Below are 24728 nucleotides of genomic sequence, written 5' to 3' on the forward strand. Positions count from 1 at the left end.
TCATCTTTAAAGTACGTTCGACTCTACGCCATGTGACCTGCAAATGTGAAAAAAACTGTTTCCATTGCAGTTTTGCGAAATATTCCTTTTTCGAATTGCCTGGAAAACCACCTCATGCTAGCGTAAAAACCTTTCTGCGTTTCTCTATTGCAAGGTTAATCATTTTCTTAATTAGCAAAGCCTTTAAGCACTGTCCCGATCACCCACAATCATGCTGTCCCATCCACCCAAATTGTGTTTGGGTGGTGGATGGGACAAAATAAAAACAACCTATTCTGAAAATAGAAACATGATATTAACACGTTTTTTTACTGATTTTGTATCAGTAGTGCATCATATTCGTGTTTCCATCAAAAGTTTGTACATTAAAGTAGCTACGACAATTTTAGGACCTTATTATGAAATCAGCAAAAGCTAATGTCATTTTCCACAGTTCACATATTTCAGGGTCAACTTCCTGTTCGATGCCTGCCCCGCCCACCTACAGGATGTCACACCAATAAGGCCATCCAATTTTAATTATGTGGTCTCACAGCTAGGGCTCAGCAAAAAAAAAAATTCTCACCTTTTAGGTGAGAAAATAAACTCTGTATAGTTATACTGTCCCATTCGACCGTATGTCCCAATCACCCTTAATTCACGCTATAGAATATTAAATAAAACAAACACACCCAAATGAAAGACAGAAAGTAAGAAGCCTATTATAAAGAAAAACTGTTTGAATATATTTGTTTATGATTATACATCCTGTGGCTTCCTTCACATCTGCAATCACATTCTTTATTAGATATTCATGTTCTCTTATGCTGGAGTATTTCCCAAGTGTGGGGTTGATTTATAAATACTGTTCAACCAAACATCATCCCATGGGAATAAAGCATTTCTCAGCACTCATTCTCTTGCTGTCAGCAGTGTGTAGGACAAGAACAGAATAAGAGGAAGAGCTCTGGGTTTCAGTATTACAAGATAAACACTGGTAGAGACCACTGAGCAGAACTGGATTGATGTAGGATACTTAAAATGTCAGCAATACAGTTTGGGCTCAGGAAGATTTTTAAAAATTATTTAATATTTAAGAAAATAATGCTTTTATTCAGCAAGGACACGTTGAATTGATCATGAAGACTTTAACATTGTTACCAAAAAAATCTATTTAAAATAAATGCTGTTCTTTTGAACTTTCTATTCATAAAAAAAAATACTTATAATACAAATAGTTTTCAACATTTGATAATATTAATTAATGATTTCTGAAGTATCATGTGACACTTAAGACTTTAGTAGTAATGCTGAAAATACAGCTTTGATCACATGAATAAATGATATTTTATTGTATTACATTTTATATTAAATCGTATATTTCACAAGATTACTGTTTTTACTGTATGATCAAATAAATGTAACACCGATGACCACAACGTTTTGAATGATAGTGTAATGTTTTTGACACTTAAGCCATGCATGCTATAAATTGTCTAAATGTCACTGTATTAAATACAGATAATACTAAAGCTTTCTGACTTCATGCATTTTTAGTAAATGTAAATGTATGAAGTCATTTTCATCAAATTCACACAAGTGTCCCTCCATGATCCACACCATGCACACACACATAAACCCCAATATGCTGACATCAAGGTTGTCTACTTATACAGATTCTTATTCGTCTCCCTTATACAGATGATCGTCTGAAATCTGAGCTTTCTGAGTTTGTCTGAGAATAATAGCAGTACTTATCAATAACAGTTTACGTCTGTGAGAAAACAAGGACAAATATAACACTACGCAACATCTCTCAGCTCTCTTGTCTCTTGACTATTGTCCCGAACCCTATTTTATATTATTTCATATTCTAACAGTGATGAAAACTACAACACCACTGCAGAGTCTCTCTCATTGTTCACTGCAGAACAATGAGAGAGGTATGTGTTTATTTTGAAATGTTTCAGACCTGTTCCATCTGTTGTAATTTCCTATTCATATCCTGTTCTGCCCATGTACTGTATGCACCATATAAGAGAAAGCAGAACAGAATAGAGATATAATTCAACTGAACCTTTCCTCATTCATATTCTCTATCAATCATGAAATTAAAAAAAACAATCCATCAACAAAGCAGCATAATGTTCAAATGAAATAACATTTTAAATTTCTAGATTTGAAGAAAATGAAAATTGGGTGATTTGGTAATTTACTGTCCAACAGTGTACTTCTCTGACATTATTGAAAAGGATTGGGAATTGGCGCGCTGACGCATGCTTAGTAGTGGTATGTGCGAGAGAAGATGAAGCGAGCTGTAACTCAAGCTGCTCCTAGCTCTGACAAAAGTCTGTAAAGCTTCATCTTTCAGGGTATGCCTGCATTATTATTTCGAACCCATCTACAGCTCCTTCGTTCCGCAGCCCCTCTTACATGTCTGGTGGCAGCGGGTTTGGACGACATGCATGGCGCGTGAGTGAACTTTCTCTTCGGCAGGTATTAAATGCGATGGATGTAGCATCCCGGCAGTGGACACCAATATCGAGCTCAATATTTCAGCTTTCTTTTATCAACAACATATGTTGGACTTTATTCTTGTACAAACAGATGCTGTACATGCAGTACATGAAGTATTGAATAAAAATGTCTCTGAAACATCTGTGTATTTGACAAATATTGCATTTATTTGACTTCAACTGTGATAAAGTATGCTTCACGTCTATTTTGTTCATGTTTATGTTGAATAAATGCTGCACTCACTGTTTAACTCAACTCACCTTCAGTGGAATCCTTACAGCAGCGCTTTAATGGACATTTTGAAGTGATTGAGGTGACCGTGGAGCCAAGCACGGATTTTGATAACGCCAGATTGGCAATGTTTTTGCAAACTTGCCTCAGTAGTACTGCTTTTGCTGAGACAGTTTGACTAGTGAATCAAGAAGGACAATAAACAAGTGAAAGATAAAATGAACAAAAAGTTGATCTATCTACATTTCAAAGTGAATGCATGCTTGGCAAGGATCTCCAAGTTTCTGCGGCAGAAATTAGCCTTTTGGTGGATGAAGCTTTTCCCACTTACAAGACTAATGCAAATAACAGAAAAATTCAACCTTTTTTGTACCGTATCTAGTTTTGCATATGAATAAGGTGTAGACACATTGGATGTTGCTCTTACGCTGGCTCTGCAGATAGAGCAGGCACATCAGGCCAACAAGGTACAGATGCCATCTCACACACAACAGTGAACTTCTTTAACAGCGGGAGCCTTTACTGGATCTACCTCAACGCTCTTCCACACTGTACCTATCTCTCCCTGTTCTAAGATAACTACAGTACCTCCTGCGGTTCACTCAGCTACTTCTGAGGACTTCATGAAACTTCAATGGACTCTGGAAAGTTTAACAGAGAGACTGGATCAACTACATATCGAGGTCAGCACACAGATATGACAACATACACACTTCTTCAACAGATCGCCAAAGGCACAGCCTTACCCGGTACGATTCACAAGAGCGTAAATCTGAATGTCACTGGTATGACAGACATTCATATACTGAGTTTGACTCTTTCTATGACCAATGTAGACCTTCATACAGAGACACTAGTGGCAATAGGGACATCACAGCATCACAGCTTGAGACTCTCTGGATCATTTTTCTCTTTCTGACCGTGGTAGGGGCGACAGGTTATCTGACGGCTGCCCAACAAAGTGGCAAAGTAATCATTCTTCAAGTCCTGGACATGTGTTTTTCCAGTCTCCTTCATATGTTCATCAGCACCAGGGAAACTACCGGTAGTTGACAATGCGGGCCAGTTGCTAACTTCTACTGACACCAGGCCAATTGGTCGTGATGAAAAATGTGCCACTTGTAATCAAAGACGCAGTAGTTCATACATTTGTTGATACTGTGCTGATGGTTCTCTTATAAGTGCGTAGAAAAGCGTAGTTTCACATTCATTTCAAGTGATCAGAAATTGGCCAAAAGCTGTTGTACTTGGTTGAGACTTTTTGTCTATGCAGAAAATTGTGATTAAATTGCAGAACATGTCTTTTGAACTAGGTGAGGACTCCATATACTTTGTTGACCAGCATACACTTACAGTTGTGGATGGTACAGTTTCGACCACTACAGTTGTACACTCTCTTGTAATCTCTGCGTTACATCATGCAGATTTGCTGCCAAATGGCAACACTGGTGTGTTTGAGCCCTACTTTCATGAGGACTCAAAGGTAGGATTTGCATGGATTGTGATGAAAGCAGATAAGGGATTACTTTATCTGAATGTGGTCAATCCTACCATTTCCCTGCACTTAGGTAGCCTGGGAAAACCCTGACAAACTTCCGGCAAATTTGAGATTTGCTCTGCAAGTCCGTCTGGCCAAGAGCCCATTCAAGCCCATTTCCAATTTTTCCAAATCGAGGCACCAATTACAAATGTTGAGGCGGGCTTTACACGATGACGATAGTGCAGCGACGTTGATGAACACCTCTCGTTGATCAACCTTCATCGCTCTGATTGGTTTTAGGTCTATCCGATTGCGAGTGACGCCCCTTTGGAAATGGACTGTGAATGAACCTTCCCCAGACCCACTCTCAGTTACAACTGAGAAGAGTCTGCTGTCAACCAGGCTAGCACTTAGGCACTCCAATTGGTACTTTCCATCCAATTTCTGAGAGTGCTCAGGATGGTTTTGTGGTAATATCTGGAAAGACTGAATAATGTTTGTACTGCCATATCTCTATAACACTGAGCTATCTGTGACACAGCAAAAGAAACTGGCATATTTACTAACCTCTTTCTCTGCTGTTTTCATTCTGAATGCTCAGGACTATGGTGGAACCAGCTTTGTTACCCACAAAATCAGGACCATAGATGACACTCTCATTTCCCAGCGAGTGTACAGGACTTCTCAAGGCAGAAATTCACAGTCAGGTAGAAAAACTCATAGCACAAGTGTGGTGAGCAGGACGAGGCCGAGTGACGTGAGAGCGGCAATGAGCGACACCTGTGAGACGCACCGGTCTCGCATCTCTCACGGAGGACAGCCGCCCCTCCAGCACCCAGGCGGCCGGCCGCGAGCCCGACCGCCCCCCCGGCAACTCACTCCAGCACACCGCCTCGAGCGTCCTTGGTAATGGACTCTGCCCACCATGCTCGACGGCCCCGCGGATTCCCCACAGCGGCGAGGACTCTTTGACAGCGCGTTCCTCCTTCCTCCCGGGTTTCGTCACCAATGTAACAGGGTTCAGATGTTATGGGAAGAAGGAGGCGGGAACCAGCGAACATTCAACACTTTAATAATAAAATAAACAAATACAAAATGAAAGTAAAACCAGCAGCCCCTCACGGACGACTGCTGGACACAGAAACAAAACACAACATAAAATCAGGCCTGTTCCTCTCTCGATCTGCACTGTCGTCGCTCCTCCTTTATGCTTCCGCTCCTCTGTGAGAGATGCGAGACCGGTGCGTCTCACAGGTGTCGCTCATTACCACTCACGCCACTCGGCCTCGTCCTGCTCGCCACAACAAGATATACTAGAGGACAGTGATAGTAATTGGTGAAGTCCTGTAGTGATGGTGAGGAATAAACACAAAACGTACAGATTTTGTATTGACTATAGCAAATTGAATTCCGTAATCATTACAGCCAACAGTTAGAATGGCCGCCTTTGAACCTCTTTTACTGCACGACGTAGGACCACTATTTAGGAGCTACGACCACAGAAATCGCCATGATTGGTCATCTTTCACCGGGGACAGCCTAAAATCGTACAATGTGTACCGGGGATAAGGTTGAGTCTCAAATTTGTGTGACCCAATGTCAAATCGACACACTACTGCTGAATCTACTGCGGGTGTATTTCTTTTAAATGTAGTTAAGAAAACTAAACAACCGAGAGAAATGTATGTCTACTACCTCAGATTTAACGTTTGATCTGTACATCAGCATCGGGGAATAACATTATAATCTCGTTCACGGTAGTGAAATCTACATGTACAAAAGTAACCGTGAAGACTTAACTGTAAACACAGCTTTTGTATCTTCATCAGCTTTTCCATATCTATATACTGGCCCTGATAATCATCACAAATATACCGTTTGCTCCATTTCTGTAAATCCATTTATATGAATGAATGACTCTCTCACCCGTTGCTCTACAGTTTTCTTCTTCGTCAACAGCCGCTTGCACCCGCTGCTGGTGAGGTCGACTAACAGCTATGGAGATTATCAATCGGCAATCTACTGATATTCCTGTAGTTCCCGGATGTCAAATGTTGAATTTTCTGTCGAATTTGAACCACTGAATTTGTGGAAGCGAATTTGTAAAGCGAAATAAAATAGACCGAAAATTGCCTGTCGAATATTATAGGTTGTATTTTTAAACATATGAATATTTTGGAAGTGAAATTTGAAAGGTGAATAATGGATTATGGATTTTTTTAATAATGAAAACGTGTGTGAAATGTTTTGAATTTAAATATTCACAGCTTAAATATACAACCATGTTGAATTTCAGCCCATAAAAATGCAAGCCCTTAAAATACATTGCATTAAAATGCAAGCAGGGTTAATGCAATGCATATTTTTTTCAAGTAGTGCAATTCAACAAGCTTTTTTGTTTCAAAAACATCAATATTTTACTTCCATAGAGTAACATCCTGTAGGTTAATTTGTAAATTATTATGTTGTATATGTATTTATATTTAACATACTGCACACAACATGATCCATTTGACACTTCTATATGGGCGTAAAAAGTGTGTCTTCAGGGTAACTAACCACAAGCTGGAAACACATGATCAGCAGTGAAAAAGTGGCTTATCACTCTGTGTTGGGTTTGAGTTCTGTGGGCTGTAAGTTTTTATCAAACATTTTTTCAAAACAACGTGTCTTGTTATCTATTCATCATCAGGGTAGAGATATCTCTCCAAAATCAATTTTGAAATATGGTGTAAAAATAAAGCCATTTCTGTCCCACAATTCCTGTAAAGCTGCGATATCAAAGAATCAATCACCACATCACAGCAACACCAACACTACACAAAAGGGTCTGGGACATTACTTGTTGACTTGTCCAATTCATTAATCCAGCCCAAAGGAATTGAGCTAAAACACATTGTTTAACTTTGGTCAATGCCAGCACAATGTGACTTTAAATCTGTCACACAAACATTCCCATAGGCACCTCTGGTATGAATACAGGCTAAGGGTTATTTCGGTTAAAGCATTTTTAGGGAGGAACATAAGACGATTGTTACAAACAATACCAAAAACATTTATGCATTAGAAACTGCATGATGAAACATCAACACTGAAAGGAGAACTTTCTTGAAGAACGTCACCTTCATAGCAACCCGAAAACAGGAAGTAACACGTACAAATGCACACATCAGTGTTAAAGAGCATATCGATTCAGGGATAATTCAGGTTTTTCTAAGTATTTATTTAAAAATAAATAATTAATAACACTTTAGTAAGTACATGTTAATTCATTTTACTCGGTACTTAAATGTATAATATCACAAATTTATAATAAATGTTTCAAATAAGCCACATTTATTGAGCCCATTATTTTTTTTTTTTGGACATCTATAAGCATTAATGTACATTATTTATTTATTTATTTGAGCTGTTCACATTCATGTTTGTTACAGAAGTCTTAAGATTACACAATAATGGAAGCTCAAAAGGGGTAGGCTGAAGCAAGGAAGCTTATGTGCGCCTACCCCTATGTTCAATACTCTCAGTACTCATGGATTTCACGATTTTATTTCCAGATGTAACTCAACTAATAACACTGCATTTAACAATTTATATTGTATTTATAAAGTTACCAAAAAATATGCAAAAATTCAAGTATATCATTTTATACCCAGGCACACACAACCACGAGCGTGCACCTGTTTATGAATTACATTACGTACATTACGACATACGTCAGAAGAAACGTTTCTATATATAAAACCTTAAAGGTTTCTATTAGGCGCTTCATGTAGCGGTTCCCATCATGGGATTCTTTTATGTATTTAGTTTTAATGAATTAATTTTGTTTTAATTCATTTTTTTAATTTGATTAAATTGTATGAATTAAAAACCTTGTAAACACTTTTTATCACTTGTACACACAGGTTTTTTTTTTTTTTTTAAAGAGTGTTGATTTGTTTGACTTTACCTGTAATGCTGTATATGTAATATTAACAATATTATTTATTTATTTATTTTATTTTTTGCATCTTAATGAAATAGTAAAGATTCTGAGAACAGATTAGCATCCAAGGAACTTTACTCAACACCAAACTGACACCATGAAGCCTATCTTCATTTTATTGTTACATTAGGCAACCGTTCCCCCGCCTACCTCCCTCCCTCCCCCTCTCAGTGTCAGCAAGAGCAGGGGGCTGGACTGCACTCACAAAACTCTTACTGGCACTTCAGGCTTTTTCAACATTTAGAGTCAGCGAGAAAGACACAAGACCTACTTTGGGAAGCAAGATTGAGAAAAGGAGGCATTCAAATAAAAAAGCCTCACAACTTATGTTTTTTTTTTTTCCTAGATAGTGAGAGGAAAGTGAAGAGTCTAGCCCTGCATGGAAACAGAAGATAGTTGGTGAGGAGCCTGAAGAAAGACGACCTTTGAAGAGTCTCAAGAATTTACTTGCATGGAATTGATCAGGATCAAATCATAAGCTGTTTTCATTTATTTTTTATTTTATCGGATTTTTAATTTCTCGTTCACACTTTGACCATGAGGAACATGTATCTGCTGAGACTGGGTGAGTCACACTTCAGATCTTAGGATTGAAGTTTCCACAGATCAATGTAGAGACAGATGTTTGTATGGAGCCACTGTGTGGTTTTGCTAACTCAAACGTTGCCCTGCCAACAACTGCGTAATTGCTGCTGTTTTAAAAATAGAGAAACAGCAAATGGCCACGAGAGGAAACTGCCACAGATAGGAAAAACTGATGTCACAATGGGGTAGTTTTCGTGTGAATCAGGGTCCATGAGCTCTAGTTATCTGGAAAGCACCAGATGAATGTGAGTGATGAATAGAGAAGCAGCAGAGGGTTCTGCTCCGGTTCTCGTAGACATTCAAGAGTTTGGAAAACAACCGTGAAGTAAAATAAAAGAAGGATCAGTAGGTCTGGTTATTAGAACATGATTTTGGGCAAGAGAGGACTGCTATGTATGCAAACACTGTCATGAACCTTCAAAGACACTCACATAGTAAAATCACAATAGTGTGAGTTCAGTATGGGATGTTGTGGGACAATAAGTGAAACTGGGTGTTGTTTAGCTGCGTTAGTTCAGCCAAATATGACAATTCTGTCATTATTTACGCACCTTCACTCTTATGGGTTCTTGACTAAATTTTAAAGAACCCTTTATGCTAAAAAGGTTCAATATAAGGAGAAATATTTGCATAATACTTTCATGTTTAACAGGTTATTTGATTTTTTTCTATTAATAAAGTTTGTTTACGAGCTGATTAATTCATAAAATGTAATTAAAAAATATATATATATTTAAACAATTTATTAAAAACTAAAATTACCCCATGATGTAACCCCCAAAATGTTAAATGAAGTGTCTGACAGAATCCTTTAAGGTTCTATATTATCATTTTCTTCTAGAGATGTCTATTGAACCTGTATGACTTTTTTCTGTTAAACACAAAATAATATTTTGAAGAATGTTGGTACTCAAACTGTTTTCATAACCAATGACTTCCATTTGGACAAACAAAAAAACAACAACTCAGAAACGTTTCTCAAAATATCTTCCTTGTGTTCCTCAGAAAAGAATAGTCATTTTTGGGTGAACTATCCCGCGTGGCTTTGATTTTGACAAAGGAAAAATATTGGCGGAAACCGAATCAGGACAGGAAATCCAAGGTGTTTTCATCTGAGAGGCCCAGGATAATGGGAAGGTGGCATCAAACCAATGAAAAACTATGAAGAGGGGGAAATGTTACATACACCTTTCTGTTAGGCTGAAAAGAATAAAAACAAAATCATAAAACAATTGTTTGTCTGATGCTTGGACAATACTGAGCAAGACCACACCTTCGGTTATGGCGGAGTCACCGCTGTGGGTTGTAAAAAGTCCTACACTGTTTCTGTGTGACCCTGCCTGTGGTCAGAGCATGTGACAGTGTGTCGGTCTGAGTGCTGGTTGTGTAAGTTAAATCTGTTAGCTCCAGTCCTGCACAGCACCTCATACTCCTGAATCGCCATCATCTCAATGCAACTGTCATGAACAATGAGTGGAAATAGCATTAGATGAATAGAATAATCTTTTTTATATAATCAAGAATAATCAACTTTGTCTTCTCAGACTGTTTTTCCTAGTGAATAACAATTTAGCCATTATGGGCGATAAATAAAGGCTGATTTTGGCAGCATGAATTACAGTATATATAAGATTAGAAAGGCAAAAACATGGCTTAGTTTGACATGCACGACTGTTGATGCTCAATGGCACCAATGTTTACAAACAGTTCATTTACAGTAGTCAAGGCCAATAATGAAAATGCTTCTATTTTCTATTAAATACAAACGTTTAAATTACATTACTTGAAGAGTAAAAAGTTGAATTGGAAATGAACATGAAAATCAGAATGTCTCAGTATTTTGTTGTTTATATGCAGGTGATAAATTAAAAAAAATATATATATATTTAAACAAAAATTAATGTGGTCTCAGACATTTGGACTTTTGTATGTGCATCAGGCTGTTCACCAAAGACACTAAACATGCAGTAACAGACACTTTTTATTTGTGTTTATAGGTCTTCTATTGGCACTGACAGAGAACATCATGATGGTGACGACCTGCGATGTTGGATTTGAAAGGAAAAGTGGAAATTGCAAAGGTATGGATAAAAAGACTAACATATGATATACAACTCTTTTTCAAGAGCTTTAAGCAATATCAGGGCTCAACAGGATTTTACTTGGATTATACGTCTACATTTATACTGGCCCCACAAAAAAATGATAAACAAGTTTTGTTGATATAGTTTAATATTATTTAAAAAATAGCTGTAATTAAAAAAATAGCTACAAATTATATTGCGGATAGGACACATTTATGAACTGAATCTGCATGCACTCATTAATAAACTGTAACCAAAAATAAAGAAAAAGTTCTGTGGTTATTCATACATTTTCTGTCATTATATAGATGCAGATGAGTGTAAGACTATTCTGCCGCCCGTCTGTGGAGAAAATGCAAAATGCTTCAATACAAATGGAAGTTACTACTGTCATTGTAACGTAGGGTTCACACCAATTCACAATTTCACAGGAGCGGAACCAGCCGAATGCCAAGGTAAAGAGAGCTTGATATGATGCATCTCATATGACCTCTGTGTAGCAGAAACAACATCTGAATCTCTGTTCATCTCATTTCAGACTTCAATGAATGTACGAATATAAGTGGTGTGTGTGGTCCTAATGCAGAATGTACCAATACTGAAGGAAGTTATTCATGCACATGTAAAACTGGCTACATTTCCAGCAATGGGCAAGAGATCTTTATTGCAGAACAAGGAGTTCAGTGTATTGGTAAGAAAGTATTAGAGCTATAGACATTTTCTGGCCATCTATTGTGCAACATTGCTTTGGTCTAATGTGAGAGTTTTCATGTAACATGTTTATTGTCTGTCCCTGAATAACAGACGGAAATGAATGCGACGATCCCAGTTTTTGTGGAATAAATGCAACATGTCATAACACCCCCGGTTCAAATTACTGCATCTGTGCTGAGGGCTTCACACTGAAGTCAGGAGAAACTAATTTCACTGATTTAAATGAACTCTGCATGAGTAGGTTCTTTAAAACTGTAAAGTCCAAGTCTTGACACATTGAAATGTCAGATTATTTTTGATAAATGTCAGATCCTTCTCTCCAACATGTTGTTTTCATGTTATTAAAGGTGTGTGTGACATTGATACATCTATCTGTGGAGGAGGAACCTGCACAAACAGCAAAGACGGCCAAGAGTGTGTGTGTAAGTCAGGATTCACCAACTATGGACACAAACAAATGAAATGCACAGGTTAGTGTTCTGTTAAGATCTGATCCTTTTGGTTTCCGAAATATTTCTAAATGTCATGCTTTCCAAACATTCATAGCACACAACGGCTGCCTGAGCACCATTAATGCAAAATATTCAGTAAAAATTTTACTGTAAAAAGTAGTAACCTGCAATTGATATTTAAATAGCTATTTCTTCCTGATTTAACCCTAATTTAACTAGTTTTGCTGGTATATATTGGGTTGATTTAGTGATATTAAATAATATTTGTGGCTTTTTTGACTGTTGGTCTGGATATCAGTTGTGATCACAGCTGCACTGTTTCTTCTGCGATGTTATAATAGTTATATCATTTTTTTTTTCAGAGCTTAAGTGTAACACGTTTATAAGCAAGAGCAAAGGATCCCAGGTAATTTGTCTAGATTACTGATACAGAATATTACAGTCATTCATAATCAACTAGAGTGCTGATCTCTCTTTTTCTCTGTGTTGTCTGTGTAGGCATCTCCAGAGCTAACAGAACTTGTCTCTCTGATGGCCAACAGCTGTTTGGCACTGAGTGGGAATGAGTCTGTCACGAAGGAGCATTTTACACAAGTGGACGGAGAAAGACTTCTGGAGGTGACACCTTGTAAAATACAATACTTATGTATACCCTTGTGAAAAATAAGTGACTAATTGTACTGAATGTGCACTTGTAGTGTACTTCAAATCTTAAAAAGTAGATCATACAATATTAATGAAATAAAAAGCCACTTAAGTGTACTTAAAGCAAATCGTTATTTCGATGTGCATATGCAAAGTATTTAATATAAGTAGTCTGTTTTTCGGTATTACATTTACTTTTAATATATTTTAAATGTGCAAAATATTTACAAATGTATCATTACAAATATATTTATAAATATATGACCTACAAGTTTCAATAGAAATTACATTAAAGTTAGTGCTGTCAAATCTTAATAGCATCTAACATAAAAGTTTGTGTTTACATATGTGTGTATATATGTATACAATATTAAGTATGTGTGTGTGTGTGTGTGTGTGTGTGTGTGTGTGTGTGTGTGTGTGTGTGTGTGTGTGTGTATACTGTATACACACATATGTATACACATTTACTGTATATATACACATACTGTATATATATATATATATATATGTGTGTGTGTGTGTGTGTGTGTATGTACATACATACACAGATGCGCGCACACAAAGACATTTATATGATATATGTAAATTTAATAATATATATATATATACACACACATACGTAAACACAAACTTTTATGTTAGATGTGATTAATCGAGATCGATTTGACATCACTAATTAAAGTATATTTTAGTTTTTTCATAAATGCTTGTCAGTATATTTTAACCATATTTCAAAGACAAAAGAAGTAATTATGAAATTGCGTATAAAGATGGAATTAAGAATTAAGTGGGTCAAAATAGCACTCTAAATTTCAGCTAATCGCATCTAGCATAAACTTAAACAACATTTTATTTACTTTTTAATAAACATGCAATTAAGCGACTGAAAACATTTAGTTCCCACTCAAGTATAATCTTTTAAAGCATATTATGTCCATAATGAGTATATGTTTGCTAAGTATACTTCTTTTTCACATATGCTAAAACCATGTGCTAAAGAGCCTTGCATACATTAAATAAAGTATCTCTGATTAAAACGGCTCAGCTCAAATAAGTGCTTATACTCAAACATCATCTTAATACACAAATCTGTCCCATTTTACCCATACAGGCTTTTATGAGAGCTTTAGATAATCTACTTCGCGGTGGCTTCCAAGGTAATAACCATGAAGTGTCAGTGCTGTTTAATATTGTGGAAAACATGCTAAAACTGATAGGACCTCTGCTGTCAGAAAGCCAGACTAAGAGATCCGCCACTGAAACTGGTAAGAAACAGGTCTAAACGGAAATATAACACTTCAGTAGCACACACCTTCAGTCTGTTCATTATTAATGTGGGGTTTCGTCCATCAGAGGTGGAGCTGTTGGTAAAAAGAGGCAGTTCTCGACCCGAGGGTGATTTCGATATATCCACCAACAGTACACGGTTTGCATCCCACTGGGACACAGCAACGGGAAATACATACCTCGGTATATATTCTTGATCACATTTACAGAGTAATGTAATATGACCATACCTTTTTAAACACAAATTTGTACTGTCTTTGTGCATCAACCAGGCTTTACCACTGCAGCTCTCCTCAGCTACAAAGATCTGGGAAATTCACTCAAACACTACTTTAACCATTTAGAGACACAGAAAAAGCAGACGTTCAAGATCAATTCAAAAGTATTAACCGCCACTGTTAGTAACACAGAGACTGCCAGTCTGGAGAAATCAGTAACTCTCACGTTTTCTCACTTGGAGGTATGGGACAGTTTGCTCTCAATGTACCACATACAATGTGTTCCACCAGTGTGATGTATTGTTAATGCATGTTTCTCTCCAGAGATCAGATGAGAATCATACCTGTGTGTTTTGGGATCCTGAGCTGGAAGGGGGCGCGTGGTCAAAGGAAGGCTGCACTACAGTGAGCTCCAGTGATGTCCAGACTGTCTGCTCCTGTAATCATCTCAGCAGCTTCGCTGTGCTCATGGCTCTCTATGATATTGGGGTTTGTACCCTTATTGTCAAACAGAACATTTAGAAATGGTCATATAGAAACTAGGGCTGTCAGTTAAACGCGTTATTAACGGCGTTAACGCAAACCCATTTTAACGGCGTAAATTTTTTTATCGCGCGATTAACGCGTTTGGCCTAGCAAACTTTGTAGTTTTTTTCACATGCTTTTGCAACAGGGCGCGGCATGCGCATATTACATATTCATTTCAATGCCTTTGCGCCGCGCGAGGACGTTTTGTTGCTTGTCGACCAAAGCGCAAGCGGATCTAGCTAGACCGGAAACAAAACAACAGGCACGCCGCACACACTTGTTTGGGCTTGCGAGCCGGCCAAATAGTTGGTTAACGTTACGTTCTGAGTGGATGACGAGCGCGAGACGCCGAAATGGATGCCAATAAGATTCTGAATGGAAAGTTTACTTTTAAAAAGTTGCCAAATGGTTGCATTGACAAGACCAAAGTGATCTGTGTGTTTTGTCGTTGTGAACTGAGCTATCATCATCGCAGCACGTCCAGTCTGAAACACCACTTGATGATGGCCAAGCACACACACACACACACACACACACACACACACAGCTGATGTGAATTCTCCGCCCCCTCGTCAATATCAGGACCTCGTCAGTATTTCTTTCACCCTTTTATTGATGGACAGTGTTACATTGTGTGAGAGATTATTTGCTCCAAGTGAGAATGTTAGTGTGAAATTGAACACAGTATTGTCAATGTTGTTTTCAATAAAAAAACACTCGCACAAAGCAAGCCGATCCACTTTTCCATGTTGATAAGAGCATTAAAATGAGAAAAAAATAATGGAACAAAAAGAAATCATGAGACATTTAGAATAGATAAAAATGTGTGATTAATCGCGAGTTAACTATGACATTTATGCGATTAATTGCGATTAAATATTTTAATTGTTTGACAGCACTAAAAAACATATAAAAAGGGAACTTTTTATCTCACAATATTGACACTTTTTTTCTTGCAATATATTTTTTGAATTCTGACTTTATTTCTGAATTCTGAAGTAATCGCACAATATAAGCTCGTCATTTTCTGAGATGTAAACTGATAAAGGACAAAATCAGAATTGTACGGAGCCCCTAAAGGGAAATGGTGATTGATATGAGGTCAAATTATATGTCAAGGCTTTTGTGTTTCCCCAAGTTTTGTGAGAGAACTCAAAAAGCATCGAAATATATTTTTTCCTCCCATCTCATATTTTTTTCATCACCATATGTCCCTTTAGGGGCTCCGTAGAGTTGTGAGATGTAAACTCAGAATTCTGAGAAAAGTTCGAATTGCGAGATGTAAACTTGCAATTTTGAACTTGCATATCTTGCAATTGTGAGGAAAAAAAAGTCAGAACCTTATTTGATTCTGTTGCGGAAACAAGCTTCCAAAGATCACACATTAATCGTGAGGTGAAATCTTGTTTTACTTTCTTAACCAGGATGTATACGAGCTGACCCTGATCACATGGGTGGGACTGCCGCTGTCTCTGGTCTGCCTCCTCATCTGCATTGCAACATTTTACTTGGTGCGATCTATCCAGAGCACTCGCAACACCATCCACCTGCACCTCTGCGTCAGCCTCTTCATCGCCTACTTCGTGTTCCTCGTGGGCATCGCCCGCACCGAGAATAAGGTACGTAATCTCCGTAGTATGTGGCTTTGCGCGAGTTCATAGTTCTGATCATAAACGTCCTGTGTGTGTTCTCTTCCTGTCCTCGTGCTGCGGTTCAGGTGGGCTGTGCTGTTGTTGCGGGTGTTCTGCACTATTTCTTCCTGGCTTCGTTCTGCTGGATGTGTCTGGAAGGAGTGCAGCTCTTCCGTATGGTGGTGCTGGTCTTCAACACAACGCTGAGACCCATCTATATGATTGCCGCTGGTTATGGAGTTCCTGCTGGTATCGTTGCAATTTCAGCCGCAGCGCATTCAAGTGGATATGGCACTGATGGCTAGTGAGTTTTAGACAACTGATGTCTAATCAGAATTTTGTTATTATTTTTTAGATGTTATTTAGATGTTATTTAGATGTTATTAAGATGGTTTCCCTTGTCTTTAGCTGTTGGCTCAACATTGAAGATGGCTTCATCTGGAGTTTTTACGGGCCAGTTTGTGCCATAATTATTGTAAGTAGCTACCGTTGCACTTTCCACAAATAGATTAGAAAACAGGATCTGAAAGGCAAAGACAGGACTGAGTGACATGTGATGTCGCAAGAGTCACAATGACATTTTATTTCATTTATTTGAAAATAAACATTAATAGACATAAAAAGAATATAAATAACTAAATGGGTAAATGGCTTTCCACAATGACATTTTTTTTGCAATGGGAGACAATTGTAATTTTTAATGCGCAAAATTTGGGACGCAGCCGACACACTGTAAAAAATGGTTACCTGTAATCTACTTCAAGCACAAAAAAGTGCTTATTGTTATAACTTAAAGTATTTAAGTTGGTTTAGTTATATTAAATAATATAGTTGAATTAAAGCCATAATTTAGATATATCCATTTTTCAGCCTGCAGGTAAACAACTTATATATATATATATATATATATATATATATATATTGTTGATCAAATATACTGTATCGAGTAGTTCTCACAACAAAAGCCATGTGTTTTCAAATGTTTTATAAAGTGATAGGACATCAAAGTTTAGGCTATTACTGAAAAGTCCCACATACCAGCAGTCAAAATTGGCTGTGAAAGAAATTGAAAGGATGAAATCAATTGTTTAAACACAGTTTTTCCTGTTTGTTTCAGGTTAATGTATTCTTCTTCCTCATAACAATATGGAAGCTGGCGGAAAAATTTTCCTCCCTCAACCCAGACTTAAACAATCTACGCAAAATCAAGTGAGAAATGTTTTTAAACCCTGTATGTGCACTGCCATAATTGTTTCTATGTGAATATATTTTAAAATGTCATTTATTCCTGTGATGTCAAAGCTGAATTTTCAGCATCATTACTTCAGTGTCACATGATCCTTCAGAAATCAGTCTAATATGCATTAATATATATGCTTTTAGTGAGCTTTCACATCTTTATCTCCACCTACAGGGCATTTACGGTCACTGCGATTGCTCAGCTGTGTGTCCTCGGCATCATGTGGGTGTTTGGCTGTTTTCAGTTTAATAAGGACACCCTGGCAATGTCATACATCTTCACTATACTAAGCAGCCTCCAGGGGGTGCTGATGTTCATCATGCATTGCTGGCTCTCAAAACAAGTGAGTCCTGTTTCTCCACTAACTGAGATACACAGATTAGCATCAAATATGGAATTATAGATCAATCATGGCTTTGTCAATAAATAGAAAGCCTGAGACAGGTAATAATAAACAATAAACTCTGACTCAAAATGAACATTAGAATGAATTGCAGTTCATTTATAATAGGAGATTGTTTAGTGAGCGGTGACCAGGTTTAATAATATGGTAGTTCTTCAAATTATTATTATATTTGTAAATTTGGTTTCATGTCGACTGTAAAGATCCCATGACAATCGAAGTCCCTAAAAAAAGTAGTCAGTAGAATTTAGTTCCATCACAGCCATCTGTGATCTGATTTGTGATATGTGATAAATGTCTTTTTAATTTCCCCACAGGTGAGAGAAGAGTATGCCAAATTCCTGTCATGTATCTGTGCACCACAGAAGAGGAAATATTCAGAGTTCGGCTCAAACCAAACAAGCAAATCCCAGGTAAACTCACTCTCAGTTAGGGACCGTTTAGCTCTTGCTACGCCGAAATGCAGTTCGAGGTTGAGCTGCATATCCGTTGTTGGATTTATGTCACATGTGGAGTTTGCAAATGCCACAGCAGTACTGACGTGTGCACATTAACATTTTGATTACATGAAAAGTGTTTACTTGTTGCTTTGAAATCCTCGTCTATCAGGGCATGAGTTGAAGTGTCCTCGTCACAACAATTACAAGGACATAAGAGATCACATGCTAATTGCTCGTTCAGATGGGAAACATTAGCTTCTCAAGGGAGGCGATGATCACCGGAGCATTTTAATCCTGTAATAACTTGTTGTGATTGTGAATGTAAATGAGCTTGACAAAATATCCAATTGTCTGCACTCTTTTACAGACCTCCAAGAGTGTTCAGCACACTGGCGAATCCCACATTTAAGAGGCCATGTCAACAGATCATCGACTTTATTATTCATTTGCAAGTTGAAGTGCCAAATTATCGCTTTCTATGGAAACCACATCCATTTTCTATGGATCTCACATGTCATGCTATGTCAACTAGGGGTGGGCGATATACTGGTAAACACAATTAACCGGTAGAAGTTTGTCAACCACTAGAGATTTTGGACTATCGTCTCTATCGTGGTTACGCTCACGTGACATTGCCTTTCTGTACAGTCTCGAAAGCTTATCGTCTATATGCATTTTTAAGCATTACGGTTTAAAAAATAAGTGATTTCAACAGTTCAAGCGCTTTAAGCAAGTTCAAGTTCATTTTTATTTATATAGCACATTTTTACGACAGCCACTGGCTGGCCAAAGTGCTTTACAGAACAGCAGAAATGAAAACGAAATAGTACCTACATAGCAACACAACACAAATGAGAGCAACGTTAAAACAGGAGAAGCAAAGCAGTATCAGACTCAAATATAAAATGGTAAAACAGAAGTGACAAAACAGTATCAGACTCCAATTTAAAATGGAATGAATCATGAGTGGCAAAAACAGTATCAGACTCAATGGAAAATAGTAAAACCAACCAACCAACCTTAAATATAGGCCATGGAAAACAAGTGCGCCTTTAGAAGTGACTTAAAAGTGGTCACAGAAGAGGCGATCCTAATTTCTAAGGCCAAATTGTTCCACAACCGAGGGCCGACCACAGAAAAAGCTCTGGAATGTGGGACTAATAACAGGTTTTTGTCGCTTGATCTCAGACTTCTCGAAGGAGTATATGGTTGCAGCAGTTCAGATAGATAGCTGGGGGCTTTGTCATGCAGAGATTTATGAACAAATAAGAGGATTTTAAAATCAATTCTGAAATTAATTGGCAGCTTAAGCGGAGCAGTTTCATTTAGGGCATTCAGCCAAGCAGAGTTTAATAGAGCGAGATGTTCGTCGGCATCGAGGTCCAATAGCGGTGAATCCAAAAACGAATGTGCACAGGATTTCATGAAGTGCTCGGTAAATTTTGAGCTGAACTGAGGGGAATAGGACCGAGACAATGTTACATCTACAGTAGAGGAATGAGAAAGGCAGGGAAGAGAAGTAGAAAATAATATTGGCTTATGGTCCGAAAGCATAAAATCAGATGTAACAATATCACTAATTGCCACCCCATAGGAAAGTACAAGAGTTGAGTTGAGTCAACTATCCACTGGACTTAATGAGGCTGAGGAACTCCTTTGATAGAGTGTTCTAATGACAGCAAACGTGAATATTAAAATCACCATTAAAATTGAAACATTAAAATACATATTTTAATTAGTTTTTTGTTTTTTTAGTTAGTTAGCTTGTTTGTTTATTTTACTTATGTTAGTTAGGCTAGAATTCGTTTTTTTTTTATGTGATGGTGTGATTTGTTATACCGTTATTTAAAGCAAGCTATATCGTGATATATATATCGGTATTGTGAAATAAAATTATTCATATCATGATATGGCTTTGGTCATATCACGCACCCCTATTGTCAACAGACCATCGACTTTATCGTTCATTTGCAAGTTGAAGTGCCACATATCTCTATATCTGCTTTCTATGGAAATGATAATGTATTTGGGTGATTCTTCATTTAGGGAAACTTTTCTTTCCCTTAGGGTCATTTTTTTAAATAATGCCTTTAAAGATTGTCATCATAATGTTGTCTCTGATTATTTCTTTTGCACTTTTTAAGTTCTCAAAGTACTTTTACCATGAATTTCTCTTCTATTTATTTAGGTTAAAAACAAGAACATTCTACATACTGTACATTACCATTCAAAAGTTTGGGGTCGGTTTATTATTATTTTTTCACCAAAGCTGCATTTATTTTTTTAAAATACAATGAAAACTGTAATATTGTGAAATAGTTTCACAATTTAAAATATTCTATTGGAATATATTTTCAAATGTAATTTATTCCCGTGATGGCAAAGTGGACATAATATGCTGATTTGCTGCTCAAGAAACATTTTTTTTATTATTATCAATGTTGAAAACAGTTTTATTGCTTAATATTTTTGTTTTCGGGATTCTTTGGTTAAAACAACATTCAAAAGAACAGCATTTATTTGAAGTAGAATCTTTTGTAACATTATAAATGTCTTTACGGTCACTTTTGATCAGTTTAATGTGTCCTTTCTGAATAAATGTATCTCACCCCAAACATTTAATAGTGTAAAGAATTTTCCAATGTGTTTTTTATTTTATTATATCTATGTATCATTTCTTTTGTCTGCTTGTACCATATCACGACACATTATGCTTAATAAATTATTCTTATAATTGGCTCATGATATTTGTTGTGAAGATTTAATTATGGAGATGTGATTATGTCTGCACATCTGTCTGCCAATATTGTTACCTAGCTGCCTATCTGAGCAAATGCCAAAAGACAAAAATAGTCAAAGAAAATAACCAGAGAGAAACAGGATGATCATCAACAACACTACCAACAATTCAACTAAATTAACTTTTAATTAGTCACAAATGATAATAACAGTCATACGAATAATAAATAACAATAATAGGGGAAAATAACTTCAGGAAGAGCATGGCCAAAACAACAACAAACAAATCATACATAACTAACCCAGGAGTCCTTTAACTTACCTAATAAAAGAAACAGAGGATACTAACATAACTCTTCTCTCTTTCCCTTTCTACTCATAAACATGAGAAAACCAGAATACAAACAAACTGGCTCCCTCCCCTTATGTTCCCAACAGGAAGAAAAACATGTCAAAGCATAGAGGTTTGGTTCTCTTTCTGTCAAGAAACACTTCATCACATTATCATGAGACCCCATACTCAAAACCACAAAAAAAAAAACGCAGAAAACGCAAACGTTGCAAAATAAAAAACATTTTGAGTCCCCCCTCCCTTGCCTCACAGTGCTTTGGTCCACTGCCTGCTTTCCCCCTTTACCTCATCTACACACACAAGTCCGGTGGGAGAAAACAAAGTTCTTCAGTAGTTGTGGACTAGGCTGTCAAGGCTATTTTATTCACTTTAAACATCGGATGAAGTGATTAATTTCTCTTTAATACAGATGATGCTGAGTCGTTAATAAATTAGTCATGACAAAAAAAAGATGATAACCGATGTATTTTTCCATGAGTCCGAAATGTTAGCGATTATCTTATTACCTAGCTTGTTTGGTAGCTTGTTTAATACCGTAGCTTGTTGGATAGTAAGTCTCCCACTACAACTAACATGGCGATAAGCCTATGTGTGAACTGATATAGCCTCATATTGTAGATCTACCATTGTGTTTTTGCTCAATATGATTAAGTGGCAGATCAATGGGCTTGCTGCAGTTGAATATCTAAGTAAGAGATGTCCTCTGTCCCAGACGAAACATAAAAAAACTATGTGGAGGACAGAAGATAATGTAATAATTATAATATGACTGCATGGTGAGCCTAAGCACAATTTTGGCTGTATTATTTGTGTCCCCTTCAAAAATTGCTCTTGAGAATTTTTTTGTTTATTGTCCCCAACTGTTAGATGAAATTTACGCCCAAGGCGTACCGTTCTCGCATCCACACTCACCTAAAAATGTTGTGTAAAATCAGATGCAGACAGAACAGGCACTTTGCACAAATAAATCTTTGGCAGCGAAAGCATGCTCAAACCTTACATTCCTTTCGAACTTCGAATTTCTAACTACTGAAGAGGTCTTACCGTTGCTAAGTTATAACAAAACACCTGATAGTATCCTGCCATTCCCAAAACTATTCAAAGCACTCGCTTATTACTGGGAGTGAGGGACAAAAAATCAAGAATCACGCTCACTTTAGCCATCACAGGCTTCACATGCCCCTGACCTAGCTGTTTACCTGTTAATGTGATATCTGCCTCTGCAAACTGACGCTTTGAAAGGTTTAAAAGTCAAGGAAGCATCAGCCAAATGGCTGAACACCGTTTCCAGACTACTCACATGATTTTCCCAGCTTATCCAACTCCATCGCCAAATCATCTAAATATGACTCTCAATTTGTCACTCCTGACAGAACTCTCTGCATCAAGCGCTAGAAAGTGCCTGGAGCATTTTGCATGCTGAACAAAAACCATTACCTTATATTGCAGACTGCTATCAGGAGTGACAAATGCAAAATCTCATAGCTCTGGTCTGTCTGAATCATTTGGGGTAGACCGAAATTATTACAAAACTTCAACTATTTCACCACCAGAGTGATGCACTTTAATCATGCGCAGCGGAATAGCCTTTGGATAGTAAATCGGGCAACACATAATTGGCAAAACATGCCAATACCCAGTTTTAGATTTGGCCAGCCAACCTACAGAGTCAACAATCAATCTTTCAAAAGGTTCACTTAAAGGATTAGTTCACTTCAGAATTAAAATTTCCTGATAATTTACTCACTCCCACATCATGCAAGCTCTTCATTTCTTTCTTTCTTTCTTCAGTCGAAAAGAAATTAAGGTTTTTAAGGAAAACATTCCATTGCAGTTTCAATGGAGCTTCAATCATGATCCCAGCCGAGGAATAAGGGTCTTATCTAGCCAAACCATCGGTCATATTCTAAAATATACTTTTTAACCACAAATGTTTGTCTTGCACTAGCTGTGATGCGCAACACATTACGTAATCACGTTGAAATGTCACGCGTGACATAGGCGGAAGTACTGACCTAGTGTTTACAATGACTAAGTTAAACGGCCTTTACAAAAAAAAAAAAAAAAAAAAAAAAAGGTAAAACAACGATGTTGGACAATTTTGAGGTTGGAGGAGAAAGAGAGGTTGGGGAGAGTTTTTCGCCCTACCCTACATTTTCCACCTACGTCAAGTTACCGCGTGACCTTTCCAATGTGATTAAGTAATTCGTGAAGTCGTGGACGTGCAAGACAAGCATTTGTAGTTAAGAAAGTATATATATATATACATATTTCATCAATTCTACATCAATTTCATCAATCTTACATCAATTCTACAACTTCCTAAAGCTAAGGGAGGCCTTGCACTTCCCATCTTTCAGCAGTATTACTGGGCCTGTAACATCAATACGCTTCTCTTTTGGAACAGGGATATCTATTCTGACAATTGTCCTCCCTGTGTGCATACGGAAACTTCATCAGTGAAAAGCACTCTCTACTCTGTTGTCTGTTCTCAGCTGCCCTTAGTTGTAAACAGAGTCTCCGACAATCCAATAGTCACTAACTCCCTTAAAATTTGGGTCCAAGGAAACACCATGGTTTACATAGAGGCTCTATTCACATGCCCATCCTCAACAATTACTTTTTTCCCTCATCTAGCTTAAATCCTGCATTTCGCCTTTGGTCATCTAATGGCCTTCTCAAGGTTTAAAGGTTTTAAGGTTTATACTCTAAAAAGTATAACCTACCGAGTCATCACTTATTTCAGTTCTTTCAAATCAGACACTTTATACAGGAGCAGTTTCCTCACTTTCCTAATCGTTCACCTGAAACACAAATTGATTACTTTCTCGCTTTAAATGTCAGCCACAGGCATTTAATCTCAATCATTTATAATTTAATATGTTCGATTAACTTCCATGTAAGGTATTTATAATGGACATTGTTTTATGCTCTACTGTTTTTTACGATGTCCTGTTCTGTACTGTCACTGAAAACCAATAAAAAGATTTGGAGTAGAAAATGCCAGATCGTTTGGCTATCAACCCGTTGATAACCGTTGAAGTCCACTACATGGAGATAAATCCTTAATTTCTTTTCAACTGAAGAGTAAATTAGCAGGAAATGTTTATTCTGAAGTGAACTAATCCTTTAACACAGGGATTGGGCACAAGGATGCTGAAGGGATCTTTTGATTCAGCATGAAACAGTTAACCTGGCCCTAGCCAGATGAA

At 37.3% G+C, this 24728-nt stretch overlaps 1 protein-coding gene across 1 annotated transcript; it reads left to right on the plus strand.

The window, feature by feature from the left end:
* The first annotated feature begins 11702 nt into the window (after nucleotides 1-11702).
* Nucleotides 11703-20500, plus strand: LOC130086131 (adhesion G protein-coupled receptor E5). The gene is made up of 16 exons (XM_056252307.1): nucleotides 11703-11815; nucleotides 11926-12048; nucleotides 12393-12436; nucleotides 12529-12648; nucleotides 13790-13943; nucleotides 14032-14148; nucleotides 14238-14425; nucleotides 14508-14672; nucleotides 16136-16330; nucleotides 16429-16646; nucleotides 16751-16817; nucleotides 17460-17551; nucleotides 17757-17925; nucleotides 18303-18398; nucleotides 18793-18892; nucleotides 20422-20500. The coding sequence occupies exons 1-15, from the start codon at nucleotides 11812-11814 to the stop codon at nucleotides 18832-18834; spliced, it is 1794 nt and encodes a 597-aa protein (XP_056108282.1). The 5' UTR covers nucleotides 11703-11811; the 3' UTR covers nucleotides 18835-18892; nucleotides 20422-20500.
* The last annotated feature ends 4228 nt before the right edge of the window (nucleotides 20501-24728 follow it).

Source organism: Rhinichthys klamathensis, unplaced genomic scaffold, assembly GCF_029890125.1.
Source record: "Rhinichthys klamathensis goyatoka isolate OS25496 unplaced genomic scaffold, OSU_Roscu_1.1 h1tg000004l_1, whole genome shotgun sequence".
NCBI lineage: Eukaryota > Metazoa > Chordata > Actinopteri > Cypriniformes > Leuciscidae > Rhinichthys > Rhinichthys klamathensis.